Source organism: Pogonomyrmex barbatus, unplaced genomic scaffold, assembly GCF_055798465.1.
Source record: "Pogonomyrmex barbatus isolate J1 unplaced genomic scaffold, ASM5579846v1 scaffold6, whole genome shotgun sequence".
Classification (NCBI taxonomy): domain Eukaryota; kingdom Metazoa; phylum Arthropoda; class Insecta; order Hymenoptera; family Formicidae; genus Pogonomyrmex; species Pogonomyrmex barbatus.
The window spans coordinates 5,592,067-5,611,138 of NW_028297160.1; the positions used below are offsets into that span (position 1 = coordinate 5,592,067).

General features: G+C 39.3%; 1 protein-coding gene and 1 long non-coding RNA gene across 2 annotated transcripts; one reads left to right on the forward strand and one right to left on the reverse strand.

Moving 5' to 3' along the window:
- The first annotated feature begins 8,334 nt into the window (after positions 1–8,334).
- On the forward strand, positions 8,335–16,007 carry LOC105424209 (protein SCAI). The gene is made up of 4 exons (XM_011634333.3): positions 8,335–8,714; positions 10,310–11,160; positions 14,129–14,542; positions 15,636–16,007. The coding sequence occupies exons 1-4, from the start codon at positions 8,521–8,523 to the stop codon at positions 15,878–15,880; spliced, it is 1,704 nt and encodes a 567-aa protein (XP_011632635.1). The 5' UTR covers positions 8,335–8,520; the 3' UTR covers positions 15,881–16,007.
- On the reverse strand, positions 12,696–19,059 carry LOC148935117 (uncharacterized). Its single transcript, XR_016140611.1, has 2 exons — positions 18,922–19,059; positions 12,696–14,680 (listed from the first exon to the last, which is right to left on the reverse strand). It is a non-coding gene; the product is annotated as an uncharacterized LOC148935117 (long non-coding RNA).
- Between the last annotated feature and the right edge of the window lie 13 nt (positions 19,060–19,072).

Sequence of the window (19,072 nt, forward strand, 5' to 3'; positions counted from 1 at the left end):
TGGAAACGGGAGAAAGATTGACGGCGATGGAAATAAATCGACTCTTGTGATCGAGATTTAGATCGTAAATTAGAAGTTGCTACTGAAAGAGAGGCTGAACTTGTGTATGAATTTAATTTTCTTTCGATGTAATATGAGTTCCTCTTAAACTGCATTAGTCATAGATATCATATTCTTATAAATGATTTTCTTGAATTTGATTAAAGATATGATATTATTAAGGATATCCTTTAATATAACAGAAAAAAATAGAATCAAATATAAGATGTATTTGTTGCTTAAAAAATTTTTCTTATGAAAGCTTATAAACTAGAAAATAAAATGAATAATTGATAACACTCTGAAAAACTTATTATATAACTATAATATGCTCATGATATGTCAAATTCTTTGTAATTTATCGTACAATGTAACGATACCAAGATAATGCGGAACAGAGAAGACAAGAAAAAGAGAGAGGATGAAGAAAAACTGATTTATAGTATATTTCTGGTATCAGAGTAAAGAAGAATCTCTCAGAGAGACAGAGACAGAATGTATCTGTGCCTAGAAAAATCATTGTCGGCCGATGACACGGCCGATGAAATGTCCAATTTGTTTGATTAATATATCAGCGATATCGCGTGATCTCTTCGTGCGAGATCGGTTCGCCGTGCGAATAGCGAGCCATATCTGCTTGTACTGAAAATTATCTGATCCACGCGGTGGAGTAACAACGGGGGCGCGACAGGCCGGACACGTGCCTGGTATACGATTTTCAAAGGGCAGCCCGGGCATGGGGTAGCATATATTCATACGTATCGCGATAATAATGTATCGTTATCGCCGCCTTCGTTAACCAACTCGCGCGCCATCGGCAGCGGCGCGGCGGCGGCGGCGGCGGCGGCGGCGGCGGCGGCGGTGGTGGTAGCGGCGACAAAATCAATGCTTTGATTTAATAGAATTTCGTTTCGTTATATCCCGTATATTGCATAAAATTCACGTCTCACATAGATGCACACGTGCGTGCGAGCGACAAAAATTGCCACGCCATAAAAAAAATCGACCTGTCATCTATAACGCGTTTGCCCGTTAAAAATCATGTAGTTAAATGAAGACGCATATTAAAAAAAAGGGGGAGGAAAACAGAGAGATAAAATGCTGTCATCAAGATGCAATGTTTAATTTGGTGATAAGTTAAAAAAGAATGAGCTAACTAGAAGACAGGAACACTCAATTGTCTCCTTTGAATTTAACAATATAGAAGTATATAGACTGAGTTATAGTAATTATAAATTAAATAAAGAAATTTATAATTTAAACGCTTCGCGCTAGTTTTATCATATTTAACACAAATTAGATTAAACAAGTTTGTCTTTAAAAGATTTTTTGCTTGATTTAAAATTTTTAAATTCTCACTTATCTTTACATAAAAAATGTGAGTTATACTTATAAAATAATATCTCTTATAGAAAACAATAATAAAATCAGATAATATCGCAAATATGATAAAAATGTTAATAAAATGAATAATAAGAATCGTAATACATGATAAAGGATAAAATATTTTTATTAATTTCATTATTTAATCTATCGAGTAATGTATTAATTATTTTTGTTATTGATAATTAAAAAATAAAAATTGCTTTCTAATTTTTATAAATATTTTATAAATATAAAAAACTAACTAGCATTAGAAGTTTCTTGATTTGCTTTAATATTTCAAATATATAGAAATTTATATTTGCATTTAAATTTGGTTCTATGAGATTGTTTAAACGATTCTCTCGCGTAGATTACTTTCACATATACTTCAGACACTCTTAACGATGGTCATCGTCGTTGTTCCGCTTCCTATGACTGCCATGAATAATGTCGTACCTCTTCGTTCATGCGTAAAGTTTCCGATCGTCGGACGAGAAGCGGTGTCAATCGTGCGAGAAACATCAATGCATTGTACGACTGATCGTGATCTGCGCGATCCGAAGTGCATTGTTATGTAAAAATCCGATAGTTTTATTCTTTTGCAAACAACAACACGTTTGTTGAACTGCACAAGTGAAACGCTTTCAAATGTAAAAGAACTTCGTTAAATTCTTTTCGTTATAAACGGTATATAAACGATCTTTTATAACTTATTGGCTTTGTAACTATATATTGTAATATTTGAGACTTTTCTAAATGCTAAATTGTTTATAATTAAAAATATAACTTAATGGTTAATTTTTATTATATAAATTATTAAGAATATATATTTTACGCACTTCTCACCGCACAGATCTCAGTTGCCCTAAATTTTTTTAATTGTAATCATATCAAGAATCTTCTTAGTTTTTCTTAATAGAAGATCTTCTTAGTAGAAGATTCTTAGTTTTAATAAAAATATAAGAGAAAACTTTAGCACTATGGAATATTTTATCTGGATCATACGCAGTAAGTTTGTGGTTGAAGCGATTATTATATCTTGGATCAAGAATTTATTCTTAAAATTCTTCTTTCATATTTTTAGTATCAACAATTATGATACTTTAAATAAAGTTACATTACATATTTTGTACAATTTCTTCGAATACACAGAATAATACTCATTATACTCATACGTTTTCTTATTATATTTTTAATTTCATAACAATATATTTATTTTTTTAGCATTAGATTAGACAGACGCCGAGCAATCTCTCGTCGTCCGTTCTAAAATTAATCATTTCTTCGTAACATATATTCGCGAAGCTTTATATCTGTAAATTCGGATGCGGTATATGCCGCGAAAAATATATTGTCCTCGGCGATGTCTTCACCAACGGTAACCGCTTATCACGCACGAGGTCCGCGTATAACCGCGAGGACGAGTCTATCGGCGTTTAGCCGGCTTTCGTGAATGTAAACTAGGCGTTTCCTGCACGTATCGCTCCTATACAAAGTGCTCGATTCGCTGGTCTTTTTTCACCCAGGCCGATCGATAATGCCATTGCAAACACCCTGTATGTGCTCGGTTAATGTTAATGGCAGGGGCCGGCTCGGTCGAACGGGGTGGGTTGCCCCTTTGCCCGTGAGTTAGAGCTTCCTGAGGCTTTCCTCGCATCCACCGCACTACCTCCGTCCTACCCCGCTCAAGTCCCGCTTGGCTAATGGTAAGGGCAGGAAATATCAAAAGTCGTCTCCACGATCGTTCTTTTTACCTTATTCCCTCTCTTTTTCTCTCTCCCTTGTTTAGCTCTCTCCATCTCTATTTCATTCTTTTTTAATGCAGCTGAATACCTTTGTGCGTGACTTTCGGAAGATAGGTTCCGAGTAGTTTCAGGAGTGATGAATGCAAATGTGCGACAAGAAACTGAAGTAATAATCGTATCGCTATTTACGAGATTTACCCGTTGTTAATAATGACCGAATAGTTATCTTTTTATTAACGTAACATTGTGTCTTACATAAATTATACATAGATTACGTACATAGATACATACATACATAGATTACATAGATACATACATAGAAAATTGCTAGATAGTTTTATGAGTTGATCACGAGCAAAAAAATTTGTAATTTGCAAAAGAAATCAAGCTGAAAATAGTAAAAAAAATAGTGAAAATAGTGAAAAAAAGAATACACATGTTATACAAATATAAAAGACAATCAACACTTTGATTTTTAATTTAAACTAACTATTTAATCTGCATATGCAAAAATGAAAATTATTACTATTATTAAATTGAAAAGAAAAAAAGATATATTTTCATTAAATTTAAATAATGAAAAAAGCAGACATTTTTATTCTATAATATATTTATTATTTTTATCAAACAAAAATTAATTGATAATTACAGTTGTTAATTTCTTTTTTGTGGATTTATCAAGAATTTGGTGCATTTCCAATTATTATCTATATATACTGTTTGTTATTATAAGAAATATATAATAAGAAAAAAACGTTGAATGTTGGAAACAATAACGTAAAGCGAGGACGCTCCAGCAATGAGTCTTAATATCTAGAACTCTTCGGAAAGGGAATTAACACGCTTATCGTGCGCAAAACGTGATCGTTGAAATGATAAAAGAAAAAATGAATCTGACTCAGGAGAGCAAATGTAATCACTGTTTGTCACGAACAGCAACGCATTCAACAGGTTAAAGCAACACATTAAAAAGAATGCGAATTTATTCGCATGCTTAAAAATCTCTTTCGTTTCTCGTGAATTCGGTCACGATATTTCACCGGGATGAACAGTACCAGATACCAGCGAATAAAATAGTAACACGTTAATCTTCTTCTCGCGTGTTCGTGAAAATAAATGTAGAAATGTGCTACACATTTACTACTACAGTTTTCTAACGTTACGTGAATAATTTAGTTTTCTTTTTCCTTGCAGGCGTTATTTATTAAGAATTCTCGGGGATTTATCTCAGTTAAATCTTGCTGAAGTTAAAAGCCATAATCTCTTTTAGATTTTTAAATTTGTCTATATATTTCTAATTTATATGTAATCGGTAATTTATTGAAATCTGTTATAGAAATGTCTTGGAAATGCAGAAGTTGAAAAAGACTCGAAAACTTTCTTTTTCTTTAATAAATAAATAAATTCTTTAATAAATAAAAGCAACGATATGTATAACAGAGAATAAATAAATATTGGTATTTTCGGTTATTAAACGGAATCTTATATTTAATTTAACTTTTATGAATTTTGTACACTTTGCACTTATACACTTCGTGTTTCTAAACTTTGCTTATTTCTTTATTTTTTGTTAAACAAGATTACTTCCAAACTATGCCACAATTCTGTAAGTGAAAAATATAATGATAAATTTAAAACTTTGGCAAGTTTCTGCAGAATACACGAGTTATAAACAATTGATCGTTTAAGATTCTCGAAACGTCTTCAATTCAAAGTGATTGAAACTATCCCGTTTTCACCTTCGATATAAAAGCGGTGTAATTAGAAGCGAGACGCACGAGGCAGGCCGTAACGTTGAAAAGACGCGCACAATCGCGGCACGCTTTGTGTGTAACGCACGTATGTAAATTTGACCCGAGGGATTCGCCGATATATCGCCTGATTTAATTTGTTGCAATTAGGGCCAAGGGTCGCTCGAGCGTGCATCGATGCGGGATAGACGAGCGAATCGCATAGAAAGAGAGAAATTGAGAGAGAAAGAGAGAGAAAGAGAGAGACAGAGAGAGAGAGAGAGAGAGAGAGAGAGAGAGAGAGAGAGAGAGAGCGCGCGCGTGTGTGTGTGTGTGTGTGTGTGTGTGTGTGTGTATATGTAGTGTGTGTGGTGAGAAAGAGAGAGAGAGAAAGAGGAAGAGCAGTCTCCGTGGCTCACCGCGCCCTGCTATTAATATCAGTTAACGACCCGATATGATCACTCGTCTATACCCAGACAGCAGCGGCCGTTTGAGCCGAGTCATGACTCGAACCATCGTCGACGCGCAGATCGCAGGTTCGACCGTGATTCGAGCTCATCGATCGTGAGCTGACTCACCGGATTCACCTCAACTCATAATTTCGCGAATTCTAGTACGCAGTTAGCTAATCCTGTCGCGGCTCTTAAATAATTCGCGCTAACGTTAACCCTTCTAGGAATCTAGCGCCACACGGAAGAAGCAATTTTGCTGGAAAAATCTAAAAATTTAGCCAAATATAGATCTGAAGATAATTTTTTTGGACCATCCAGAGACTTAAACATAATAATAATATTGCAAAAATTTTTTATTTTCTAGCAACCAATTTGAACGTTATACATAATAATTTTGAAGGCCCAAGGAAATTATTTCCAAATCTGTATCTGGTATCAAATGTTCCGATTCCCGTGCAAACATTAGATATTGCATAGAAAGGAAGAAAATAAATCGAAACAAACAGTAGATATTAAAAATGATATTTACAATCTAAAGCAATATATGTATAACTTTAAAGATAAACTTTAAAGGCCACATATCTTTTTTATTTCTATCGCAACTTTTACGTTTCAGATATATATATATATATATATATATATATATTTTTTGAATTTTTATATTCGCGATCACGTGAGAGATATTCTGGCAATAGCAAATCCGTTTGCGATACGCAAGAAAACGTCATAGGGCCGTTATGGCAGTGGCATACGTACCGATAGCAATGGGCGATACGGAGCGGGTTCTATCTAGCAGACATCCGGCCAGCATCGAAACAAGCCGACCGCGCGCGGATTACCATAAGCATTTATATATGCGCCAGCGCATTATACTTGCATACCCGTCGGGCGAAGGTGCCCCGTTGTCGACGACGGTAGCGCCTCGTATTAGACGCGGGTACCGCACAGGGGATGCGTGTAGGTGCCCATCAGGCCTGGCTACTTACTTACGTGTACCAGCCGGCCTCACGAGCCGCTGGCACGCGAGCCTGATTGACTTGTAGATGAGGCGACACAGTCGATATACTCCGGACTCTATACCGTCCGGCCTTTGGAAACAGCCCCCTAGTCGTCAACCTCCCCGTAGTACCATGGTTCGCCAGCGAGGATTCTCATAGTCGGCCCATGGTTATGCCGTATCCCCTCGCCCCCTCGCGATGTTCTCCATCTCGCGTCTCCGATATATTCCTCTCGTTCGTCATTCTCTCGCTCTATCTGACTGTTTCTCCTTTCCCCTCCTCCTCCCCCCCTCTCTCTCTCTCCTTCTCTCTCTCTCTCTCTCTCTCTCTCTCTCTCTCTCTCTCTCTCTCTCTATCTCTTTCACCCTTTTTATCCGCTCTCCTCGCCCTCTTTCGCAGCCACCGACCGTTATCTAGTTAATTAATCTCCGCCGACGACGGTAGTCGACTAGCGGGGCGGTAAAACTCCCACCGTCGCTACCGCCGTAACGAGCCGCGGCGACGAAAGTGTCGAGCGGTCGCGACCACCCCCTGGTCTCCGACACTCCGTTCGCCGGTGTGGCGTTACCCTTCTTTCGCTTGGAAATTTTAATTACAGCGAAAGAAAAACGGACAGGTCTCGTTAGAGTCCGGACAAGTATAGAAAGTTTGCAAGTATTCAAGAGAGTTTGGAGACTCGCTCGATGGAAAAAGCTATGGTATTCAGTGAATGGTTTAGTGAGGTACGTCATTTTGAGATTTTGGTGAACGTAATTTAACTGCTAAAACGAATGTAGATAGATTATGTAGGTAGAATAATTGAATTGGACATCTGTGTTTCAATTCTTTTTCGTTTGAGTGGCTAACTTCGAAATTCATACGATAATTAGCAGCAGTAATTATTACAAAATGACTGATTTACTTAATTTTAGAAAAGCTGTATACAAAGATAAAATAATTAATTTTAAATAAACTTTTCTTGTAATAAGAAAATTTAATTTAAATTTATGATAAAATGATTAAAATTAATGATAAAAATGATGAATTTTCCAATGATAAAAAAATCCAATGATAAAAGAAAGTAAAGAGATAGCTTTGTATTAAAGTATTTTTCTAAGAGAGGATATTTACAATTAAAAATTGGTGCTCTATTAATTTAAAAGATTTAAAAGATATTCCACATATCCAAAAATTTCTAATATGATTATATATAATGGAATTTTTCCCACAAATAAATATTAGTTATTTATTTTGAGAATTTAATATTAGGTGCAATTTTTTTGTTGCTTTCCAATTCTGCGATTCGCATTCGCATCTTAATTTATATCCCTTCTGTTGGTTATTATTCCAAACATATAAACGTATGATCGTTTCGAAAACTGTATCAGTAGAGCCTGATAAGGGTAACTGGATAAGGGTAACTCAGACTGACTATGTAAAAACCATCCCTAAGCAGTTACCCACGATATTTCTTACCATGTAGGGGTAGAAATTTATTGATTTATTTCAACAATGGTTGGTCTACCGATCGGACAGTCAGAATTTCACGCAAATTTGATCCGTAGACATTACAGAACTAAGTTTTTAACAATCCCAGTTCTTTAAATACTTAAAAATTTTTCAAATTATATTGGCAATACACATTACTTTCTTATAATAATCTTTATTAAAGAATTTTTTAAATAATTTAGTTAAATAATTAAAAAACTCTTCAACCAGATCCAAAAAAATATCTGATTCAAATAAAAATCTCAATCAATTTTACTCAAACAACTATCTTTTAATTATAAAAAAAGAATTAGTGCCGAAATAATTAAATAAACTATTACAGATTTGTTAATCCCAAAGATCATCATTTTACCCTCGAGAACGAGAATATCGATTCGTTAAACTACCCCGAAAGCCTCCGCGTCATTCGCACAGATGTCCGCGAGCGTCGTCATTGCGGTTGGCGTCGCCGCCGCCTCCACCGTCGACGTCGACGCTAGGCGTCACGACGGCGTCGGCAGCGTCGGCGGTGGTGGCGCACACGCTGCTCCCCCTGATGCGGGGTGGGCAAGAGTATTGATTGGTTGCCGTGGTCGCCGTCGTCGTAGGCGCCGTGCAAAAGGGTGGCGGAATCGCCAGGCGCCATCACGCGGGCCCGCCGTGACCGTGTCGTCGAGAAGGGCGTCCAGCCAGCGTCCGGCCGCGGTCTCGACTCGCCGAAAAGATGGTCATGATGGCTGGCATGGACGACCATGAGCGCAAAGTCGTTCTCGAGTTCTGTCATCTGCTCGAGAAGAGCAAGCAGCTGTTCAACGGGCTGCGCGACCTGCCGCAATACGGGCATAAGCAGTGGCAGGGTTATTTCGGGCGGACCTTCGACGTCTACACGAAGCTGTGGAAGTTCCAGCAACAGCACAGGTGAGTGATAAAGATAAACGGGAGTAAAGAGGAGAGAAAGGGAAAGAGGGACAACGTGCGCGTGTGTTAACGGGTCTGCTTGTGTACGCGAAAAAGCGAGGGAAATAAATGACTTTGGTGGTGAGGTTTCCCTGATCCCATCTTGGAGCACATCTGGTAGCGATTTTTTGCACCGAGTTAACTTCATCCAGAGGGATGAAGCGTTTCTGAAAGATTCGCCTAGAGGAGACGAGAAAAATGTCTGACAAGTATTCGCAGCGAGAAATTGTGTTGACTCGAACCTGCCTGAACTCATAGGTGTATGATTCAGCGATTTTCGTCGATTTTCTTTGAATGACTTCCATGTTCATCCGCGATCTCTCTCGATCCAATAGAAACAGGCATGTTCGACTCGACAGTGCCAGTGGTGGCGCTCGACGAGGCATGCCGCAAGATTATGACCATCGTAGAAAATATCGATGTCCTTCTTAGCGTTTTGATGTAGAGTGCGATATTTTTTAGCACGCGAATGTTCGCGATACCGCAGCGCAGCTTGTGATCGCGTTTCGTGGCTGTCGCTGATCCAACGATCTCATAATGATGATGAAACAAAGATCCCTGCGACAATATTCACGTGACCGAGTCCTCGTGTGTCACGCTTCAAATTTTATCTGTTCATTAGCCAATCTCACGAGTTCACATTAGAATGATGAAACAAATCTCATTTCGATTTCTGTAGGTTGATTGATGACTCATATGACTTACTTTTCGGACATTTTATAGAAGAAAAAAACGGAATATCACTCATATGTCTTTATTTCTCTCGTTTCTTCATTACATACTAATTACATTATAATGCATACGTGATATGTACAAACGAGTTTGTAATAAGCTGAGAAGCAGGTAAAGGAAGTCTTTTATTCTCCGTCGTTTAACGATTGGAAATATTATTTCGATTATGCATCATAATTGAAACGGTTTTTTTCATTGTTAAATGTGTTAAATTAAACTGTATTTTCTTTTTTAAGACTATTAATCTTTTAAATGATACAATAAATGATAAGTCCGTTGTAATTTTTAATTGGATTATTTTTGGTTATTAAAATAAAAATATCTAATAAAAAAATTAATTAAGGTGTGTAATTGAAGTGATTAATTCTGCTGTAAGATATTATACATTTTACATCCATAATTTTATATATAATATTATGTAATTTTATATAAATTAGTTACTACAAAAGATAACTTAAAAAAATATATTTTTTTAAAGAATATTTTACGCATATAATATTATAAATATAGAATATTATATATGTTTTTAAAAAAGAGAGAAATATATTTTTAAGCTATTTCTCGTAATAACTAATTTACATAAATATTTCATAGCAAACTGAAGCGTTCTCAAAACACTTTTTGGGAGCAATAGATTCTTTGAAATTTAAATTAAAAATTAATTTGTCTTCAGATTATGTTAATTAGTCACATATGATGAGCATAAAAGGATATAAAAAGAAATTAATTTTTAGATGATAATTCAGCGATTTAATATAGCACGCATTAAGGGTATGTGCGTGAACACGTGCGCGCTCACGTGTACGGCTTCGCTTTGTTTTCAGAACAATATTGGACACGAAGTACAATCTAAAAAGATGGCAGATCGGTGAAATCGCCAGCAAGATCGGTCAGCTCTATTACCACTACTACCTGCGTACCAGCGAGACGAGCTACCTGCACGAGGCCTACTCGTTCTACGCAGCGATACGCGGTCGCGCCTATTACAGCCGCGCTGCTAAGGAGGACAGGAGCGATCTGATGGTGAAGAAGCTCAGGTACTACGCCCGCTTCATCGTCGTCTGCCTCCTGCTGAACCGTATGAAGCTCGTGCGGGAGCTCGTGCAGGAGCTCGATGCCCAGATAGCCGATTACACCAGCACCTACGAGCCGGACGATCAGCTCGAGTGGAACCTCGTCCTCGACGAGATCAAGGCCTTCGTCAAGGCCGAGTCCGCGGTCGGTGTCCTACACTCGGACTCGAACCCCATCGTGTTGACCCACAGGCTCGGTCCGCAGACCTGCCCGCCCGTCGAACGATCGCCACCCATGTGCCTATCTCTTCAAGAGATCCTAATAGTCGGCAATTGCGCCGATCAGGTGAAGTTCAGTGAGTTGTCGATGGACATGTTTAGAATGCTGCAGACGCTCGAGCGGGAGCCTAGGGACGACCCGAATCACCTGCACGACGCCTCGCCGGCCGGCCGGATGCCCTTTAGACCTGGACCCTATCCTGGACCGGAGAACGGCGCGCCGAGACGCGACAATCCGCACAAGTACCTGCTGTACAAGCCAACCTATAGCCAGGTGCAAGTGTTCCTCGCGAGTGGCTTCAAGGAGCTACCGGCGAACGGCGCGTTACTGCTGTACCTGTCGGCGGACGGCTGCTTCTCCACCGTCAAGCACCCCGAAGAAAGTGAGTGTTTAATCGAGCCCTTACGCAGACGCCCTTATCGTTCGCTCTATCGTTGTGCTGTCGCAAGTTTATAGGCGTTTATAGACGTAAATCCCTTTCTTTTAAATAGAAGATCTGCTGAAAATAAATCTTGAAGTAAGGGTGACATGCATCTTCCATAAATTGTTCATCCAATTTGTCGCTCGAACGAAGTGGGATAGCTAATTTCAGGCTGTATTATTGATAAATTATCTTTGTATGTCACTTAGAAAAGTTAGGGAATTAAGTGGAAATGCTTGATAAATTAATGTTTAAATAGCTTTTACTTGCTTCGTTACTGAAGATAACTTATCATTCATGGATCATTTAATAATACACAAATATTACACGAGAAAATACAATATATTTAAAAGATTAAAGATAGGCAATGTGAAATGACAATTTCGGTTGAAAAATTTTAAATAAAAATTTTAAATTTTAAATAATTAGAAATTATATTAAGATAATTAGTATTTTTTAATAGAAAATTATATATATTATTCTTACGTGTTATTTTCTCATTAATTTATTAATAAACATTTTTTATTAAAAAGTGTCAGAATTAGCGCGCGATGTAAAAAAGTTCTGAAATTTTTATTCGCACTAGTATTTTTATATAAAAAGAAAATTAAAGTGAATGAAGCTTTCCGCATGAAGTGCGGAATGCAACATTTCAATACAGAATTTTGATGCGAATTAAAAACAATTTATCATATCAAGGCAGAAAACAATCAAATAAACAATCAAATAAATAAAAAAATAATAACGTGCAATCAATGTGTTGCAAAATTATTCTCTCGATGCTTTTCGTACATTTACGTGGCCGAAGAACTTCGTATTGGGATTCACGACTTCGTATTGGGGGGTCACGAGTTACAGAGTTACAACCAACTGACCCAACGGGTCATTCTCACCTGGACTTCGTTGTCATGCAGAATCGTTTGGCTTGCGGCCGATGCGGATCATTACGTCGCGCTTGAGCGCTATCAATCCCAAGTATCGGGTCCCACATTTCACGCCCTGCAATCTCGGGTCCGCCAAGTCCGTTCCCGCTCCGCTTGAGTCGATCGCGCGCCAGCACAAACGGCGGTCACCCAAAAGTGATCACTGATACAGAGCGGCCCGTTGTACAGTCATGCGGAGTTAAAGCGAATCACCCGCTCGGCGAAGCCGAAGGCGTACGCGTGTCGGTCTTTTCGGCCAGTTTCCCCGGTCGGCAGTCCGGCACTTTGGCCACCGATATCATCATGGAAGTGGCTGGCTGGGTTTCCCGTGTTCCCTCAATTGGAACGGCCACGACACGATATAATCCGTGCGACATCGTGGCTCGCAGCCACGTGCTTTGTATACGTGTACACACGAGCATCTCCCGAAACGTCGCCTGTATCGAACGAACCGCACGGAGAGTGGCCCAGATCGACTGAAAAGTATTCGAAAGTGGAACTCTTTAAAACAAAATCTAGCTTGACGTTTCGCAAATTCACAAAGAGACTGTTCTGAAAAACTTTTTGTTCAAATTGATATGTATATGCATTTTATTGATCTACTGGCATCGTTAAAAGAGAAAAAAAAAATGTTTATAATAAGATCCGAGCGTATTTTTATTTGTCGTATGCTCATCGTGATTTCGTACCGGATGCATATTTCGTTCGTTGACGATGGTACTAATAGTAGCAAAATACTTTTAACGATTTCAAGAAAACATATAAATGTTGTTTTACTCTTTCCATTTGTAGAGAGGATTTTAAATAATATGCATGTGTTTCATGTATTTTATCGCAAAGTATTCCTGGAAACTGTTTTTAAATTTAATATATTCGAGGAATAACATGAGAGATGCATGCAAATGTCTAATTAAATATATAAATTCTATAAATGATTTATTAACATAAATTCTAAGAATAATTGGCAAATTCTTATTATATTCGAAAATAGGATATAAACTTTAAATCTCCAGGGAGACTTCTGCTTTTTAATAAATTTCTGTGTCCTTATTGTTTTACTTAATTAATTAGCTTGTTTTACGTCAAATTTGCACGTGGTTTATTCGTAAAGAGAAGTAATTACTAAAATTAAAATTATATTATAAATTATTTATCCGCATGTAACTTTGATTGGCTTTAAAGTTAGAATTGAACGTTATGTCTTAGATCAAGATTACATATTGGTCGCCACTGCAGCGAAGATCCTTAAAGGAAAATAGAGTATCGTCCCAGTATCAAGGCTGCTTCGTAATAAAGATTCGTTTCATAGCGAATCTGGCTTTGCAATCAATATCAATGTATTAGAAACCAGGAGTCCATCGATTACAATAATTGATAACATAAATAATTCCACGACTTTTGCTTATTGATGGAACTGCTTCGAAAAGCTCATATAAAAATTTTAGAACGTTTGCTTATGCTTAGAATTAAAATATTGGTTACGGTGAATGATGGCAACATTGGGGAAAGTCATATACAAATTCTTCGTTTCATATACAAATTACCATTTATGGCAAGAACATCTGAAAATTTTATTGTCAATATATAATATCAAAAACGAGAGCACTTATAATTTAATGCGATAAACAACTGAATTTTTTATTTAAAAAAATTTTTAATTTTTAAAAATCAAACAATATATTAAATAACATGAATAACGAAATTTTCTCATTTAATTAAAATTCACATATAACCTCCTTTCCATTCTTGAAATCGCATGAAAATTAATTAATGCGACATTAAAAATTTGCCAATTCCGAAAAGAAGCGGTCAACAAATTTTTGTTGTGAGAAATATTATTCGAGATATATTTCATTCGGTAAACACGTATTTGTATTTCGATTATGCGTCTCGCGACGCGTCAAATAAATTGAAATTCCGAAGTTTCCTCAACGTTGCCGACATCCATTTGTCGGATCGGCGAACGCAGAATTGCACGATGTTGATAAAATCTTGCGATTTCGCAGTGGGGTACGACCTGGGCGGCGTGTCCACGTGCAGCAAGAGGGATCCAGAGCACGGGAAGAGGCCAGCCGGCGGCAAGGAGCCGCACTGCCTGTACCCTGGCGATCTGTATCCCTTCACCAGGAAGCCGCTCTTCGTCGTCGTCGACTCGGACAACAGCTTCGTGTTCCAGCAGATACCGCGTTACTTCGGCCAACCCCTGATGGTGCTAATGTCGCCGCAGGACGTGCCGCCGACTTTGCGCGATCTGCGACACGGTGGCAGCCTGTTCACCCTCTTTCTTCATGCCCCCCTCGCCGCCTTCTGCCTTATATGCAACATCGGGAGTCTGCCCGTGCAACATTGGGAGCGCTGCCAGCGTCACATCGAGCGATTTCTTAACGAGGCCAGTCAGCTCGTAACGCGTTCCCGATGCGGTAAGGATATGCGCTCGTCGCGACCGATTGCCTGAAGCGTCGATCGGACAAAAGCGATCCGATGAGAAACGGGCTCGACAGTGGAGGAAGATGAATTCCAGGAGATCTAATCGATCGGAGTTTTCTTTCGTTGATCGGCTAAAAAAATGACATCATTGATGAGAAGATCATTGGAGATCACAGACGAACATTTATATTCAGTCTTAAAATAGGAATAATTAACTTATTAGGCACTAATTGTCGAATTAAAATGTCAAAATATTTTTATTGATATTCTGATTTTTGAAAATCTGCCGCAATTTAAGATGAAATGTTTCTAAGCAGGATCGCTTCTAAAAAACGCGTATAAAGTCGAAAAAGATTTATTCAAGTTGATCAGTATATCGCGTGGCACTAAGCGAAGGGCGAGCAAAATTAAGATTTTATCGCCAAAATGAGGGCGTGTTCGTTGTGCAGCAGCAGCCGTCTGGCTCATTGAATGCGACTTACGATCGCGTTACAACAATAAATGCATTTGGCCTAGATCCAAACGAATTTATCGGCGAGAAACTCCTGTTTCTCGATTTCTGTGTGTCTCTTTAACTCCTGAGCTAAGGGATACCTATTATCTTTATCGAGATAAATTGATATTATATCACGAGCTGTTTGCTGCCTAAATGTTTCCGCGTTTGCTTCAAAATACGATCAGAAAATCTTTTCATCACAAATTTCCTTGAACGAGCTCAGAAAGAAAGAAAAAAAAAAAAATTCAAGAATTCCAGCAAATCAAGCTCGAAGACGTCGCGTATCTTTATATGTAAGGAAAAGGCAATTATATTGCCTTTCTCATTCGTTTATTTCACGCCACTTCTGGAACAACCTGTTAAAAAGCTCGACTCGAGACATCGGAATCTAAGAAAATTAAAAATTTGCAGAACATTTTCTCATCGAAGCTTTATTAAGACCAAATGTAAAGAAAAATATACGCGTGTTTATTTTATGTCGCAAATTAGGAAAGAAACCGACAAACTCTCAAAGAGCATCCTCCTCCACCAGATCGAATCGTTCCCGACGTAATATCACGTAATTCTATCCATGATTTTGCAATTCGTAGAGACCAGCGTGCTGCAGTTCTTCGGCGACGACTTTCTGCGGTTGCTGCTGGTGCGTTACGTGTTCTGCGACGTGGTGCTGAATCTGCACCGGTCGTTCAGGGGTCGTCAGCAGAGGCCGCGTTGCCATCCGCCTCTGCCGGACGCGGAGGTCCTCGAGCACCCGAATCTCCATCACCTGGTGCTCGACCTGGCCGCCTGTCTGGACGTCCGCGACCACTTTCCGGACAGCAACGAGCTCGCCTGACCCCGGCATTTACCCTGCTCGGCCCCCGACACGACGTCCCTGTTACCATCTCACAACCACGATTACGATTACGATTACTGTAATTATAATTGCAACAATAAAATCGTTACACTGAGACCTCATTAAACCGCGTCTTCGCAGTAATCGCGTATTCGAGATCGCGCGGCCGTGTGTCCGTCAGTGAGATTCTGAGCCTTCGGGGACCCGGGGACCCGGATTCCCTTCCCCCAGGAACTTGGGCGCGATGCGACACCGAGGCATACGACATCCGCTCCACCGATTTCGCGTAATCGCCGGACGACGGGACTCGCCTTATACGGGACCGTCCGATTATAATACGACAACGCTGCGAGAATGCTAACGATGAATCCATCGAGATACGATTTGGCGATCGAGCGAGTGTTGCTATCACACACCGACGCTTCGGACTGATAATGTAAAGAACGAAAACTACTGCTTTTTGATTTCTTCAACAAGTTACACACGTTGAAAAATGCGTTCGAATGCTTGAACTGTAACATAGGTATATATGGAGTGGCAATATAATTTTCGTACGAATAACAAACACATCCCCCGATATTTGCATCTCTCTTTGTCTCGCATTCGCATCGTGAAAGCGCGTTTCACCGTCCCCGCGCCGTTTCGTGCGATTCAAGATAAAGATGCATCATCGTCGCCGTCGTTCGTCGTCGTCGTCGTTACGGTCGCTCGCGATCGGCCGAGCGTCACCCACGCGCGTACAGCAACGTCTCTTCTCCTCCGCTCGTTTATTTATAAGCAAAAAGTAGAGCGCGGTCTACGAGCGCTGAGGAGTTTGACGTTAACCGTACGGATGACGACTCGCACGGGATGAGCGAGCGGCCATGCGAGTCGGAAGATTATCGAAGAAATTGCTAGGCGCTCACTTGTACATGCGATCACTTCCCTCCCTGAACGACACCACTATATCGGATCTTTAGCGGCCGTATGAACGTCGAGTGAACGTCATTATAGGACTCCTAGTGTAACACACAGCACACAACACACACACACACACACACACAGAGAGAGAGAGAGAGAGAGAGACAGTGTATTATATATTTACACGTACACACGTAACACATACATACACAGAACACATGCTGTATATTCTATATATTTTATAAAGTATTGCAAAGTATAGAGCGTTTCAGACCTACCGGACCATCTTTCAATCGTGGGAATCGTTAATGAATTTCGAGCGGAGTTTCTCCTCGCGAGGACTCAATCGTGCAGCACCGTCCACCATTTAGTTTTATAGATTAAAAATATCTTGGCATCAATCAAGCTGAATTAAAAGTAAATCTTACTTGAGATTAGTTGAGAAACGGTATTTCGTTATTTATCTATACTCATGAAACTTTAATTTCTATTTGTTCATGTCTCAAGAGCTATTGGCACTCTGCATCGAGATCTTTGATAGTCAAAATGACATGGTACGTCTGGAACACCCTGTATAATACGCCAAGGATATCGAAGAAAAAAGAATATTATATATAACGTTTGTATAACGTTTTATACAGGATGTCCCGTAATGAGTAGTACAGGAAGGTGGAGAAGGAAGAGTCATTTTATACAAAAATAAATCAGAAATGTAGGCTAAACTTTTATTTTGCACGAGACTTCGTTTTCAAGAAAATGAATCTCGAAAATTAAAGTATTAATAACTCTTGCATCTTACGAAGCTCATCGACTATGATCGATTTTGATTTATTTTTGTACGCGAAATCAACCCCTCGGTTTTTACCACTCATTACTGAATACTCTGAATATATATGCAGGGTGTCACAGAATTATCATCGTTTTTACTACCATTTCTCGATTAATTTGAATCACTTTTTATTAAGAATGCAAAGTTCATTAGTGCAACGCGTACCGATTTTTATACACTCTCTTTACATTTATTTATTGCAATTGAAAAATGTAGATGAGGCCGCACCTTTGCGGTGCGGCCAAATTTTTACTTGTGATCAATCTTTCAGTACGTAGATATGAAAGATGTGCCGGTAATCTACCAAATACACGTGTATATACTGCGGAAACATCGTCCGTATATACAGAGCTACGCGAATATGTACAATTACAAACAGCTTTCGAGAAGAATGCAACGCAGCTGCGTCTTTCTCTACGAATTATTTTTACATTGACCGAGGCGCATTAACAGAGTCGACAGTAGTCGCTTAGGTATCACCATCATCATCAAGCCATTGTATCGCGGTGCTGGCATCGAGTGCCAAGATGTGACACAATCGCCGAATTCATGTTGCCGCGCATGACGTTTGTCTGCCTTTATATCTTTCTTTATACCAACGCTCGCGCTGCGAGAGAATGCTGCGCGTCATCGCAGCGAGATTGTTCGAAAGGAAAAAATTTCACTTTCAAATCAAATCACGCAATCTTTTCGTTTTTCTGCCATCTCAAGTCGAAACACTTCCCTGCTTCAAAAAAAAAAAAGAAAAAAGAAACAAAAAAAAAAAAAACAAACAACGTACAGCTTTAATCCGGGATTCGTCGGACTCGTGTCTGTTTTATTCCAGCTGCGAGGGAGATTCTCGAGGAATAATTAACAAGCGGAGGAAACGGAAGAGTTTCTCCGAGAGTCAAGGACCGCGCGCGTGCTCGCGTAAGGATCATATCTCTTCGACTTTTTCTCCCTTAATCCTGCAGCGCGGCGTCTCGGCATTTTAATCGCGTTTACTAGTCACTTTGCCCGCGTTAACTGCAGCGAGAAGTACTTAGAGAAGAGCGGCTTTATATATAATTAAACAACGAGGGAGATTGAGTCGCGTGAAAGCGCTACCGCCTTTCGACCTTCCTCGATAATTAAGACACCGGTAAGTGACGCTAACGCAACGTAGAATACCGCAGCTGTACCCTAATTCCGCGTCGCGTTAGCGACGTTTCGTCGATGTCATTTATTGTCGAGAGATAACGACGGCGGTAGGTTCAAGTGGGTTCTGGGTACGTTTTCACAGTCACGTCGATTCGTTTTTCTTCCTCGATAACTGAAGATACCAACATACCTTGTTAAGATACGTTACAAAATACTTGCTCTTGGTACTTTGCCAATCACAAGGTGAATTCTCTCCGCGCGATTTTTTTCTACGTTTACCAAAGCGGGACCAAGCGAAGAAGAGGAGGAATCAGTCGCCGAACCTTTCCGCCACGCGCGGC

Excerpts from the sequence above, each read along its gene's own strand:
- LOC105424209 (XM_011634333.3), top strand. The coding sequence starts at position 8,521 with ATGGTCATGATGGCTGGCATGGACGACCATGAGCGCAAAGTCGTTCTC. Across the intron at positions 11,161-14,128 it reads CGTCAAGCACCCCGAAGAAA|TGGGGTACGACCTGGGCGGC; the intron begins GTGAGTGTTTAA and ends GCGATTTCGCAG. Across the intron at positions 14,543-15,635 it reads CGTAACGCGTTCCCGATGCG|AGACCAGCGTGCTGCAGTTC; the intron begins GTAAGGATATGC and ends TGCAATTCGTAG.